Source organism: Cryptococcus neoformans, chromosome 1 (assembly GCF_000091045.1).
Source record: "Cryptococcus neoformans var. neoformans JEC21 chromosome 1, complete sequence".
In the NCBI taxonomy this organism is placed as follows: Eukaryota; Fungi; Basidiomycota; class Tremellomycetes; order Tremellales; family Cryptococcaceae; genus Cryptococcus; species Cryptococcus deneoformans.
The window spans coordinates 667,694-680,348 of NC_006670.1; the positions used below are offsets into that span (position 1 = coordinate 667,694).

Below are 12,655 nucleotides of genomic sequence, written 5' to 3' on the forward strand. Positions count from 1 at the left end.
CTTTCGATTTCGCTCTGATAGTAATAAAACTTTAATTTCTCTTATCATCTTCTTGCCAGTGCTCCTCCTGGCTTTCCAACATGTCGACAACTGCTGTAGAAACCGTCACCACCTCTCCCGCGACTCTCACCACTGCCGTCAATGATATTAATCTCGATTCGTATGATGAAGAGCAAGTAAGACTTATGGAAGAGAGGTGCATTCTTGTCACTCCCGAGGACAAGGTTTATGGCGAAGGAAGTAAAAAAGTCTGTAAGTGAAAAAAAAGAAGATAGCTAGCTAGGGTAAGCTTTGCTTATTCTCTTCTCGGTAGGTCACCTCATGTCTAACATCAACACTGGTCTTCTTCATCGTGCTTTTTCCGTTTTCCTTTTCCGCCCCGCCGATGGCCGTCTCCTCCTTCAAAAACGTGCCGACGAAAAGATAACTTTCCCCAGCATGTGGACCAATACTTGCTGTTCTCATCCGTTGAGTATCAAAGCTGAACTTGTGGAAGAGCACCAGGCAGGTGCGTTGGCCATTTTGTCTATAGAGATTGAACTGACTTCGTTGCAGGCGTGAAAGCCGCCGCCATTAGAAAACTTCCTCAAGAGCTGGGAATACCAGAGAGTCAACTTAAGCCTGAGGACTTCCATTTCCTCACTCGGATACACTATCTGGCGCCTAGTAGTGGCGTCTGGGGAGAGCACGAGAGTGAGTAAATCATTGTACCAAGGCTGCGTCAATTGCCTACTAACCGAGACGCAAGTCGACTACATTCTGTTCTCTACCCTCAACGTGGACCTTGACCTCAACCCCAACGAGGTCAGTGATGCCAAATATGTTTCAAAATCTGAACTTGAGGCCATGTTCACCGATCCTTGTGAGTGCCTTCATTCCTCAGCAGCCCCAGTTGCTAACATTTATCTGCTCATCTGCAGCCAATTCATTCACCCCGTGGTTCAAGCTTATTGCTCGAGACCTTCTTTTCCCTTGGTGGGATGAGATGCTTGCCAAGTCTAGATCGGCCGGGTGGGACGAGGAGAGCGGAGTTGGAGAGGTTCGAGCGGACGTACTGGCTAACGGACCGAAAATAAATGAGCTCATTCGGATGATCTGAGTTCTGTCATAGTTAAAGAGAGCAGCATTGATCTTTGAGATAGTGGACGGCGTTTTGGACATTCGTGTAATTTCATACTTTTTTTTGGACATAATGGAGGTATATTCTCTATCTTAGCGCTGCATTAATCGGATGTTCTAGTCGAAACGGAAGTTTTGCTTTGAAATGAACTCCCCCTCGATAGATCTAATGATATATGTCGGATCGACAAGATAATTCCTGACCTGTTCGTTATTTTTCATGTCCACGGCATCGACTGTCACCGGACGTTAGAATACAGAGTGTCGTTTACAATCATTCCTTACCTCTTTCTTCACATTTTTTGACATCTTCAACAATTCCAGCCTCCCAGTTTCTTTTTATTACTCGTTTCCTTGCTACATTCTCATCAACATCAACCCAGACGCCCATATCCATCATTGCTGCACACTCTCTCCAGCCAGGTTGGTCAAGAAGAGTATAAAGACCTTCTATGAGGATGATGCGGTGTCCGGGTAAGATAGGGAAAGGTGAAGGCTTGGGATCTTTAGAAGCATGGTCGAATGTTGGAAAGGGGATGTTTCTCGGCGGGTGAGGGTAAAGAGGAATGCGGAGAAGTGAGAGGAAACTTCTATATGAATTCAAATTAAAAGTAAAAGAAGCTCCCTATAGGGAAACTGTTTCAGTATTGTCGATGAGATATTTTCAAGGATGTGCTCACCCTTCTCCAATGAGCGTCCTGAGGATCATCAAAGTCGTCTAATTCCTCTCGACGATAATGCCATCCATCCAAACCTATCGTTAAGGCAACCTCGTCGTCATTTCCTTGCTGGATATTCCCTTCGGCAAGCAAAGATGAAACAGGATTCTCAATGTGAGAAGGATTTGTGGGTGGATGGCCAAGGATGAAGGAATTGAGGGCATCGGCGAGGGGATATGCGAGAGTAGATTTACCCGATCCAGGTGGCCTGTTATGCCGCCCGTTCGGTCCATGCCGTGAGTTTTTGTTGGCTCATACTGAGTATAGCGAGAATAGAGGTACACACCCTGCTATTGCGACTAGGAGTCTCCTATCTTTTGGAAGTCTCGTAATGGTTAGTTCTGAAATTCAATCTTTACGCACGCGCAGCAAGCGAAGGGAGCTTTACTTACTCGTTATACTTTTTGGCAATTTCGTTGACGAGTTGTTCAGGGGTAACCTGCATGACTTGGACACGTTCAATGATTCTTTTGTCGAATAAATGATGTCTCCTTTTAATATGGAAAGATGAAAGTAATGCTATATCGGACACAAACTACTACGTAAACACGCCGACGAGACAACGAAACATTTGAGTGTTTCACCTCCACCGGAGTCCGAAGCCGATTCATTCATTGCGTCTTGATCCCTCGCTCTCGCTGTCTTCAGCACCTTCTTCTCTGTACCCTTTGTTGTTATCCAGCTTCTTCCCTCCCTCCCATCATATGTACTCCCTTCCCACCCAGTCTCTATCACATATTAATTCTCCTTCTCATCCATCTTCTCCTCAGCCTGCAGCCTTCCCGTCATCCCCTTCTTTACTGCGAGACGTCGGCGATGAGCAAATGATATGGGAACCCATAGAACCCATAGTGCCTGTACGTGATGCCAAGCAGATTAGATATAACGTTGACTTTACATTTTCTGTCCAGGATACCAGTCAGATGCATTATCTGGCTTTGGATACCAACATATTGATCAACTATTTGAACACTGTTCGGACTCTACATACCTTACTGTCGGCTTCTGTTGATCGATTAAGGCTATTGATACTTATTCCTATAAAAGTCATTCAAGGTTAGTTGACTCATTCAACAGCATTGGGTCCATCGCAGCTGACCCGGAATAGAGATTGATGGTCTCAAGCATTCACAAAAACTACCGTACCCTGACTCACCCGTTGATATAGGCCGTCTTGCTAGACTTGCCAACACTTGGCTATTGGAGACGAATAGAATAAAGAGAGAAGGTGGATTGTCTGCGGTAAGATGTCAAAGCTTGAAAGAGAGATACGACCGTTCGATGATTGTGGGTCTACGTTCTTGTTTTATTGCCTTGGGCTATGTTGCTGACCTTACTAGGGCGGGAAAGGTGACGACGATATTCTGGACTGCTGTATGTATTTCGATCAACATGGAGCTAAGGTCGTGTTGTGGACAAATGACAAAAATCTTAGCCTGAAGGTAAGATCTACACCCATAGGCTACTTATTTGGTGCTCACTGTGGCCGAACTTCCAAAGTAGGCTGAGGCCAATAACATCCAAACTTTGGGTGGTCATCCATCATCTCTCAGTGCTCTCCTAAAAGTTTCTGGGGCAGACCTCCCCAGCGACTTATGGGATCAGGCTGCTGCACTAGATGGTGACGCTCAAAAATCGGCTGAATCGCCAGAGACACATAAAGACAATTCCGACATACATATGAATGATGCCGATCACTTAGTATATATAACAGCTGCTTTGAGTTTACAGAGAGCTGATTCTCAGTGTGCCCTCACAGGTCGAATCTTGCCATGATTTTGATAGTCTCTCATCGCCAATCTTTGACCAGTCAAACAGTGGCAAACCGAAATACTTTGCCGATCTCCCACCAATATTCTCTCATGGTTCTCGTGAGATCAACCAAGTGCATACTCCGCCCCAAGCCGACACTGTTCAAAGACGCTACCCTCTTCTTTCCAACCCTGGACAGGATGACGATATTGAAATTGATGAAGAGCCATTATCTCACTGCTCTGCCTTTTCATCTCGGACAACTCACTCAGCTGCTTCAACCAGCCACGCATCTTCGATACACGCTGAACTCTCGTCGCACAGACGGTTTGCCCGTCACCCATCAAGTCTGATGCTGTCATCTCTTCGCATATCGCTTCTGTCTCCAACACTTGCCCTCATATCTCACCCCTCTTACGCGCCACATGTTTCATCTTCTCCCCCGCCATCAACCCTACCGTCAGTCTCTATCCTATCAACTCTACTTTCTTCCTTAACGTCCCTTGATTCATACCTCTCATCACAATCATATCCCATTGAGCATCCCTTGCGATTGAGCTTAATGCGAGGGACAATTGCTGTCAAAACAATTCAAAAGTACATCGAGTACCATGAAAACCCCCAAGCAAACGGCGGAACTAGGAGAATCAAGACAAATGATATGCTCGTGGCCGTGAATAATTTGAGAGATACATTGAAGGACCTGGATGTGGAGATGGGGATGGACGTGCTCGACGATTTCAAGGGATATGACTGATTTTTTTGCATGATTAGCTACATAGATACGTACTCACAAGACAGGGCGGCCCGAAGGTAACAGTCAAGCAGGCATATTTGTTGGTCCAGCAATCATATATTGATACAACCCGAGCCAACACAAAACAGATGACGTGATAAATACCATGCATATACACCAAATACAAAACAGAATGACAGACCAACAGTGATCCGTCATATGGATCCTTGACGAACTGATTTTTTAGAAATGTAATAATTAGAGACTGCGGCGTGACATATGACACAATTTTGATGTTTGCTTTCAGCTGGCTCTCCAAGCGTTTACTCAGAGCCGTTTCGAAGAAGAGGGTGGAGCTACGTCGGTGATTAATGTTTGTCTTTTGTCACTGGTAAAGTCAACTCACAAGCTGCTCATGTAAGGCTTTGCCTGCAGGAATCATAGGATATACGTGTTCGCTAGAAACGAGACATTCAAGTACGATAGGCCTCTTGCCATCGTACTCCAGGAACTCCTTCATCATTCGAGGCAGATCTTCGAGCTTCGTGCACCTGAGTCCTTTGGTTCCCATAGACTCTGAGAGCTTAACGAAGTCGGGGTTGGTCATTCGGGTATGGGAGTATCGGTTTTCGTAGAAAAGGTCTGTGATTTCTCGGTCAGTATATAATTGTGTAAGAATCAAAGAAAGGATCAGTCACCTTGCCATTGCTCAACCATCCCTTGGAATTCATTGTTGAACAACAATACCTTGACACCGATGTCGTACTGGCTTGCAGTGGCTAGCTCCATGGCAGTCATGGAAAAGCTTGCATCACCGTCGATGTCTATCACATACTTTTCAGGAGCGGCAACCTTGGCGCCGATAGCTGAGGGAAGACCAAAGCCCATAGTACCAAGACCACCAGAAGAGACCCACGAACGAGGCTCAGTCCATCGGTAGTACTGACAGGCCCACATTTGATGTTGACCAACACCAGTCGAGATGATAAACTTCTCCTCTGTATTCATTGTAAGTTATAAAGTCAGAATTATATGGAAACCAGTTTGACTCACTGCCGAGAGCTTCAGCCTGTCGGTCAAGCTCCTGAACAACCTCTTGGGGCTTCAACTTCTGGCCCTCCTGGCTAGGAGTGTATGTGAAGGGGTACCTTTCCTTAGTAGCCTTGCATCGGCCAATCCAGGCAGATCGGTCGACGGCTTCAATTTGAGGGACAAGCTCTGCAAGAGAGGCAACGACATCGCCGAGCACAGGAATCTGGGCCTCAACAATCTTATTGATGTTTTTGGGTTGGATTTCGAAGTGAATGATACCACCTCGGCCCTCAGCAGCAGCAGCTTTGGCAGCGGGAGCGAAGGCTTGTTCAATCATCAGTTTGATTCGCAATCTGGCCTATACTTAGACTACTCACTATCAACCTTCCCTGTCACACGATCATCAAATCTCACTCCCAAGGCAATCAGCACGTCCGCCTCTTGCATCGCAAAGTTGGCGTATGCAGACCCATGCATACCGATCATGTGTAAACTCTTCTCGTCTCTCTCGTCGAAGGCTCCCAGACCCTGAAGAGTGGTGGTCACAGGAATCCTCCCCTTGTCAGAGAGCTCCTTGAGAAGTTTAGGGCCTTCAGGGGACGAAAGGACACCGTTACCGGCGAAGATAATGGGTCTCTTAGCCTTGTTGATCATCTGCGCAGCCTCTGTAATCAAATCGGCATCGCCTGGAAGGGGGTCGGACGGTTGAGATGACGGGTTGAGAGGATTGGAAGGAAGGTAAGGAGAGTGACCAGGTTGAGCAGATTTAGCGGGGATTGGTGTCCGGAGGATAGCAGCGGTCACATCCTTGGGAAGATCAACCAAAACGGGGCCAGGACGGCCGGTGGTAGCAATCTTGAAAGCTTCGTTGATTCTTCTCGGGAGCTCAGCGATGTCTTTGACCATAACGTTCCACTTTGTGCAACTTCTAGAAATACCGACGACATCGGCTTCTTGGAAAGCATCGGAACCAATCAGGTTCGTGGCGACCTGACCACAGAAGACAACCATAGGCACACCGTCACTCAAGGCATCTTGCATCGGGGTAATGACATTGGTAGCGCCAGGACCAGAAGTGACAAGGACAACACCTGGTTTGCCAGAAACGCGAGCGTAGCCTTCCGCCATGTGGCCAGCACCCTGCTCGTGTCTTGGAAGAACGAAATCGAAGTGAGGGGAGTTATAGATGGCGTCAAAGACAGGAAGAATGGCGCCGCCGGGATAACCAAAGACCTGCTTTACGTCGTGACGAAGCATCATCTCTTGGAAGATTTGGCCACCGGAGAGACCGATAAATCTAATGATAACCTTAGCACACAATATGCAAGTTCCAAATGCGACCTACGAGTAGTCCAACCCGTTCTTTACCTGGCCGTCGCTTTCAAAACGAGGCGTATTAGCAGGCATGGGCTGAGGCGCTGCCTGAAAGTGTTGGGCAGGTTGAGGTCTGACAGCAGGACTTGCAGCAGCAGTAGAAGCGCTGCTTTGAATTTTCCTGGCATGGGCCCGGACACGCTCCTTGGCCTCGATAGTCATACCTTTCTCGCGGATGGGAGCATCGTACACGGGAGCTGGGGCGTTTTGAGTGGAAGACGTGTGGATGTTGTTGGAATAACGGTCAGTGGACCTGTGTCTTCTTTGGAGGCCCGACTGAAGGACTGCGTTCGGGGGAGGGATGCGTCTGAGAAGACGAGATTGGCGTGTAAGCATTTTGATGACTGTCGATGAGAGTTAAGAAATGGAGATGGGGATATGCGTCTTGACTTGCCAGAAGCTGGCGGTTGCTGATTATTTCGATTTCTCCGCGTCTCTGACTCGAGCGGCCGAATCTCGCTTCGACTTTTCGAATTCCCTCCCTGAAAAAATTAATGCCAAGTGGATTCTTTCAAAAGCGGCGTTACCCGCCTAATCTTGGTAGTAGTTCCTCCTCCTCCTCCTCTTCTTGCGCGTTCTTACTCCATCATATCACGCGAGCCAGCCGCCCGTGCGTAGAACATGTTTGACAGCGGAGTTCCACCAAACTCCATTTAGTTCATTTTTGAGCCCCACACGGAAAGGAGTAAACTCGGTCCGGGGCTTACACGGGACGAACTGGAGAACCTATGCCAACCAGCTTCTGCTGTGCCTGGCTTGCCGAAATGCCGTTTGCCGTATACACAATATGCAACAACGCTGTAAATATTCCCACCTGCCAGGCCGGAAGCCAGAAGCCCAGCGCTCACAATCAAGTCCACCAAGTACTGTACGTGCAGCAGGGAGGTTACATGCACACAACATAATCACGTGGAAAGCAGAGGCGTCGTTTTGGATGTCGGGACAGTGATCCCTTTGCCGAATCACTCCAGCGCCCAGGTACCAGATTAAACAGAAGAGAAGCATTTTCGCCGCATTTAGGCCATCTGAACATGCGACACAGAAGTGACGAGCGAGGAATGAACGGAGGCGGTGGGCGGTTCATCGCATCATCTGCTAATAATAATTGCGCATCTGCCATTTGCCCTGCCCTCTTCTTTTGCCATCAAAGTTCGGGCTAGCAACATAAAAAATCAGCTTTTCGACTTCCGAGAGGACGTGGGCTTGCATGTTCCATACTATAAAAGCTCGGTTAACAAATGAAACATCTATCGTTTTTACTTCCTCTTTATTTGCTGTCTAGTAGCATACTTACGGCCTACATCCGTTTTTCACAATCATGCCTACTTCACTTCCACTCGAATCCAAGCAACCTCCCAAACCCGAGGTATTTGAGGCCAAGAGTAATCTTGGTTTCATGCTTCACTCACCTCTCAAAACGAGCTTTGAAGAGGTATCCCATCATTTTGCATTCAGCGTCAGAGCGCTATATTTGTTCTTTGCTGATGAGCTCCACAGCAATCTGTTCCCGAAATTGGACCAGACGAAGTTTTAGTGGAGATTAAGAAAACGGTATGTATATCTCCTGAATGAACGGATGGTCATTGGTAACATCTTCTAAGGGTATTTGTGGCTCTGATGTTCACTGTCGGTACCCCTATCTTTTAGCATGGTCAGAACAATCTCTGGCTAACGACTGATATTTCTCTCGTAGTTTATAACACTGGTAAAATGGGTCTTGCTGCTCTCACAGAGTCCATGTGCTTGGGTCATGAATCATCGGGCATCGTTGTTCAGCTTGGCTCTAACATTGTCCAGCAAGCGGCTCGCTCCAATGTGATGGCGACCGCGCGAGGAGAGGCCGAAGAGTCCAACAAAGGCACTGTGTCTAATAGGCCGCTTCAAGTAGGAGACAAAGTCGCTCTTGAACCGGGAGTTACTTGCCGGATGTGCGTAGACTGCAAGGGCGGCAAATATCAGGTGCATACCCTTTCCACGTCCCTTGTAGAAGTAGCGAGAAACTGATGCTCTATAGATATGCGAGCACATGATATTTGCGGCCTACCCACCATCCACAGGTGGTACCCTCCAGCGTTATTACGCTTTGTTCGTCGGTCTCTCGGAATGATGTCAAACCGAGACTGACATCTCTTCCGCAGACCTGCCGACCTTGTCTACCCTCTTCCTGACAATGTTGACCTCTCTTTCGGGGCCATGATGGAACCTCTTTCTGTGGCTACTCATGCAGTTGCTAATATTGGGGGTATGCGTACCGGCTGGAACGTCCTCATCACTGGTGCGGGTCCAGTAGGGTTGTTGGCTATGGCTGTTGCCAAAGGCTTAGGGGCTGGGAAGGTGATAGCCGTAGACATTAATGAAGAAAGGTTGCATTTCGCGAAGCAGTACGCGGCCACAGATACCTACATCCCTGTACGTTTCCTTGTGACAATGTGAACGGCGCTGATGACGGTTCCGATGCTCCTGACAGATCCCGCCAAATGAAGGAGAGTCCAGGGGCGATCATGCCGTTCGGGCGGCTGAGGACCTTCTTCGTTCCACTGGTACCCCCGCTCGCGGCCCAGGCTCCATTGATCTGGTTGTCGACGCAACAGGTGCCGAGACCTGCGTGTTAATGGGTTTGAATGCCATCAAGCCAGGGTAGGTTTCTCGCATGTTACGCGTCATTATTGAGGATGGTCCATACTGAGACTGATATAGGGGGATCTATGTGCAAATTGGTTTTGGTCCTCCCAACGTGTCTGTCCCTATGTTCCGGATTGTCACGAACGAGATCACTATCCGAGGTGCATGGCGGTGAGTTCAACCAAGTCACGCGTACCAGCATAACCTGACTCATTCTGTCCTAAAAGTTATGGCTCTGGCGATTATCCTCTCGCCATTGATATGGTTGCTCGAGGTCTTGTCAATCTTAAACCTCTTTTAACGCATACCTTCAAGTTCGAAGACGCCCTTGAGGCATTTGAGATTACCAAAAACGGGAGGGATAAGAATGGAAAAGGTGTTATCAAATGTGTCATTGACGGACCTGAGTAGTGGATTGTTTTCTCGAGACATTTTCATAAGATGGGGGAGGGGTATTATGTTCATTCACGGACGTTGTCCGTATGCCGTTCGGTTTTTTTGAAGTTGATCCGTAAATTGTATATGCGACGAATATTGTGAAGATCGCAACCGTATGCACAGAAGGCTAACGATTGTAAGATGCTGGTGCGGTGAATGTTAATTAATAACGTTAATGAGATGGATTCTGGGTAGCGGCCATGGTAGGATTCCTTCAAGAATTGGTAATTTTTAGATGAGAACATCGATAAAGTTCTCCATCCGCCATTATTTACGTTCGTCACACCCTACTCTACTGGATTTTTTATTCCTATTTATAAACTTGTTCCACAATTCTCGTTGCATTCGTTTATCTCGTCAACAGGCCATCTTTTTTTGATTCCTACTTTCGAACTACAGCACGGAGATAAGACAGACCTCCGTCACCCCAAGTGCCACAACGGGATTAAAATGCCGGGCACACGGATGTCCGCCGGCCGTGCTGCGCGGTCTGTGCGATCGCTTGAAAGATAAGTCAGGCATCTATGCATCAATAATAGTAGACTCTTCAAATCATTGTAGAGATTAGACAGACATGGCGTAAGTTAATGATCCGGGCTTACAGTATTAATGAGAAGCTGACATTTTGGTTGCAGCTCGTAAGTCAATATCCATCACATAGCAGTCAATGATAGGAGTTGCGAGCGACCTGGTATCATAGGGCGTCACGAAGATAGGTACTAACGGCACGGTACAGAACATTTGTGAACTGGGCGAAGTCCCCTGCTGCTCGACAATATTTTTTCAGTATGTTGTATGTCCGCTCGGATGTAGGTTACTGACAATCGGTACAGGTACGCATTTCTGGGGGCCGGTTAGTTTCTTCTCTTTATAATTTTGCCTAGCTTCGTTTTGCCCATGTTTTCCTCACTGAGCATGAATCGCAAAAAACTGGTACTGACGGCTTCTATATAAAGATTGCAAACTGGGGTCTTCCTCTTGCCGCTCTAGCGGATATTGCGAACAAAGATGAGGAAACAATTTCTGGTGTGATGAGTCCTACTTTGGCCGTCTATTCGTAAGTTGATATATGGTGTACTGTCTGCAGTGCAGAGGGACATCGCATGAAGTTATTTTGATGGATTGCAGAGCTGACCTCATATGTAGCTTGATCTTTATGCGATTCGCATGGCGCGTTCAACCTCGAAATTATCTTCTTTTCGCCTGTCACGCCACCAATGCCGCTGCCCAACTTACTCAAGAAGCACGATTTCTCAACTACTGGTATTTCGGCGGCAAGGAAAAGAAGCATCCTGTGGGTGCCAAGGTGGATGATGTAAAAGAAAAAGTACAGGAAGGTGTTGAAAAAGTTAAGGCTTGATAAGGATGATCTATGTATATGGAGATAGACTGCTTGGCCTTCGACAGCGAGGACGCAATATGTACATTTAACAAGAGGCACATCAAAATAATACTGAGTGAAGGTCTATTTAAGTGAGGTTTGAGCGCCGCGTAGTGATAGGTAAGCTTGATCGCCTCCAGGTCCCTCGAGAATGATCAGTCACCTCTCAGTCATATAAATTCGAGCTTACCAATCCACGAACAACATGCCAGACATCGAGGCCCTTGTAGCGTAACTTTGTTCTAGGATCTGTATAAGACGCATGGAGACCGGTGATGTCGCAGTATTTTTTAGGAGGCAGCAACGACGGTGGAGCTGTTGGAGTTAAGTCTGCCAGGGGGATGAGTTCATGTCGGCAATTCAAAACACTTACAAGTCACAATTTCCTGCTTGGGTCTGGAATCTTCGGGATGATCATTTGGGGCTTGGGTAGCCGGCCTTTCTTTCTGACTGACATCCATGTCCTCGTCCTCTTCCAATGTGGGTGTCGTTCCTTCACTTGTCATCCGACTCTCTGCTGGTGTTTGTTCTTGCGTCCCTGACATCTCTTCAACATCACGCTTCATTTTCCCTTTCAACAAATTTTGTATGTTCCCCTTCTTGGCCACTCCCTTTTTCTTCTTCCCCAATTCGATTTTTTCGCCTCTTTTTCTCATTGCTACATGTTGTGCAGAAAGGAAACCATCTCCACCAAGATAACGTTCCCGCTCAAGAGCAAGGATCTGTTTGGCATTCTTACGGACTGAAGTAGAAGACGAGGTTGCTGTGCGTGAGGGTAAATGAGATGCGAATGAGGCAGACTTGAAAGGGCGCGGCGCGTCAGCGTAAGACAGGCGATCAATTACTGCCTATTGTGTCCAAGAACATGAGCATGCCGTCGTCGGCTTCTGATAGAGGACGTACTGCAATAGAGACCCCATCCTCTGAAGCAACAGGAGTTCCTGTATTCGACTTGCGAGGCACGTTTTTCTGAGGTTTCGAAGGCCTGAATTCAAACGTCAGCATAGAGTAGACACGTCTACATTTGTAGCGCGTACATTCTGTCTGAAGATGTAGTCAGACGTTAAAAAGGCGGATTTCGCAATGAATTTGAATGCTTTGGTGGAAAGGTTTGCGTGGTTTCGCAGTGGCGATCAAGATGGGCGCTGTGCTGGCGATGGCTGAACGGAAGCCGTTTGATGGTTGGCCAATACAGCGTACGGTCTTGTATGGGCTACTGACCTGATGTGCTATATCCAATCGTGTGCTTTAATATTGGGTTGCTTAGCCATGGAATAGCAGCATGTGAACTCAAGGAACGATTCAAAATAAATATGAACCAAGCATCAGATTGCAGATCTGTGGGTGAACGATGTAAGACGACGGATGGATGATTGATGAGCCACGAACGCGAGTGGAGAGCGCCGTAGAACTCCTTGCGAGCTCGCAGTACGAGAGTAGTAGTAGTGTTGTTGTTGCACTGCACCGACTGTCATATCATAT

At 47.4% G+C, this 12,655-nt stretch overlaps 7 protein-coding genes across 7 annotated transcripts; 4 read left to right on the forward strand and 3 right to left on the reverse strand.

The window, feature by feature from the left end:
- Positions 1 to 8: 8 nt before the first annotated feature.
- CNA02550 (isopentenyl-diphosphate delta-isomerase, putative) lies at positions 9 to 1,308 on the forward strand. The gene is made up of 5 exons (XM_566641.2): positions 9 to 252; positions 314 to 508; positions 556 to 693; positions 749 to 862; positions 921 to 1,308. Exons 1-5 carry the CDS (start codon positions 81 to 83, stop codon positions 1,097 to 1,099), a joined length of 798 nt encoding a protein of 265 aa, XP_566641.1. The 5' UTR covers positions 9 to 80; the 3' UTR covers positions 1,100 to 1,308.
- CNA02555 (hypothetical protein) lies at positions 934 to 2,351 on the reverse strand. The gene is made up of 5 exons (XM_024656061.1): positions 2,231 to 2,351; positions 2,125 to 2,163; positions 1,800 to 2,046; positions 1,405 to 1,744; positions 934 to 1,355 (listed from the first exon to the last, which is right to left on the reverse strand). Exons 1-5 carry the CDS (start codon positions 2,281 to 2,283, stop codon positions 1,237 to 1,239), a joined length of 798 nt encoding a protein of 265 aa, XP_024514133.1. The 5' UTR covers positions 2,284 to 2,351; the 3' UTR covers positions 934 to 1,236.
- A 119-nt stretch (positions 2,352 to 2,470) lies between these two features.
- CNA02560 (expressed protein) lies at positions 2,471 to 4,590 on the forward strand. Its single transcript, XM_566642.2, has 6 exons — positions 2,471 to 2,695; positions 2,750 to 2,894; positions 2,947 to 3,125; positions 3,179 to 3,280; positions 3,342 to 3,539; positions 3,598 to 4,590. Exons 1-6 carry the CDS (start codon positions 2,543 to 2,545, stop codon positions 4,345 to 4,347), a joined length of 1,527 nt encoding a protein of 508 aa, XP_566642.1. The 5' UTR covers positions 2,471 to 2,542; the 3' UTR covers positions 4,348 to 4,590.
- On the reverse strand, positions 4,399 to 7,115 carry CNA02570 (acetolactate synthase, putative). The gene is made up of 6 exons (XM_566644.2): positions 6,704 to 7,115; positions 5,736 to 6,655; positions 5,380 to 5,682; positions 5,025 to 5,324; positions 4,733 to 4,968; positions 4,399 to 4,682 (listed from the first exon to the last, which is right to left on the reverse strand). Exons 1-6 carry the CDS (start codon positions 7,066 to 7,068, stop codon positions 4,650 to 4,652), a joined length of 2,157 nt encoding a protein of 718 aa, XP_566644.1. The 5' UTR covers positions 7,069 to 7,115; the 3' UTR covers positions 4,399 to 4,649.
- An 874-nt stretch (positions 7,116 to 7,989) lies between these two features.
- On the forward strand, positions 7,990 to 9,917 carry CNA02580 (sorbitol dehydrogenase, putative). The gene is made up of 9 exons (XM_566646.2): positions 7,990 to 8,164; positions 8,230 to 8,283; positions 8,334 to 8,358; positions 8,426 to 8,691; positions 8,747 to 8,817; positions 8,871 to 9,141; positions 9,200 to 9,369; positions 9,430 to 9,525; positions 9,582 to 9,917. The coding sequence occupies exons 1-9, from the start codon at positions 8,051 to 8,053 to the stop codon at positions 9,763 to 9,765; spliced, it is 1,251 nt and encodes a 416-aa protein (XP_566646.1). The 5' UTR covers positions 7,990 to 8,050; the 3' UTR covers positions 9,766 to 9,917.
- Positions 9,918 to 10,344: 427 nt separating this feature from the next.
- Positions 10,345 to 11,454, forward strand: CNA02590 (expressed protein). The gene is made up of 7 exons (XM_024656204.1): positions 10,345 to 10,371; positions 10,428 to 10,430; positions 10,529 to 10,578; positions 10,626 to 10,645; positions 10,749 to 10,849; positions 10,939 to 11,293; positions 11,386 to 11,454. The coding sequence occupies exons 1-6, from the start codon at positions 10,367 to 10,369 to the stop codon at positions 11,150 to 11,152; spliced, it is 393 nt and encodes a 130-aa protein (XP_024511864.1). The 5' UTR covers positions 10,345 to 10,366; the 3' UTR covers positions 11,153 to 11,293; positions 11,386 to 11,454.
- Positions 11,209 to 12,508, reverse strand: CNA02600 (nucleus protein, putative). Its single transcript, XM_024656205.1, has 6 exons — positions 12,395 to 12,508; positions 12,211 to 12,333; positions 12,077 to 12,158; positions 11,547 to 12,021; positions 11,364 to 11,503; positions 11,209 to 11,317 (listed from the first exon to the last, which is right to left on the reverse strand). Coding segments are annotated over exons 2-6 (759 nt in total). The 5' UTR covers positions 12,213 to 12,333; positions 12,395 to 12,508; the 3' UTR covers positions 11,209 to 11,257.
- Positions 12,509 to 12,655: the final 147 nt, after the last annotated feature.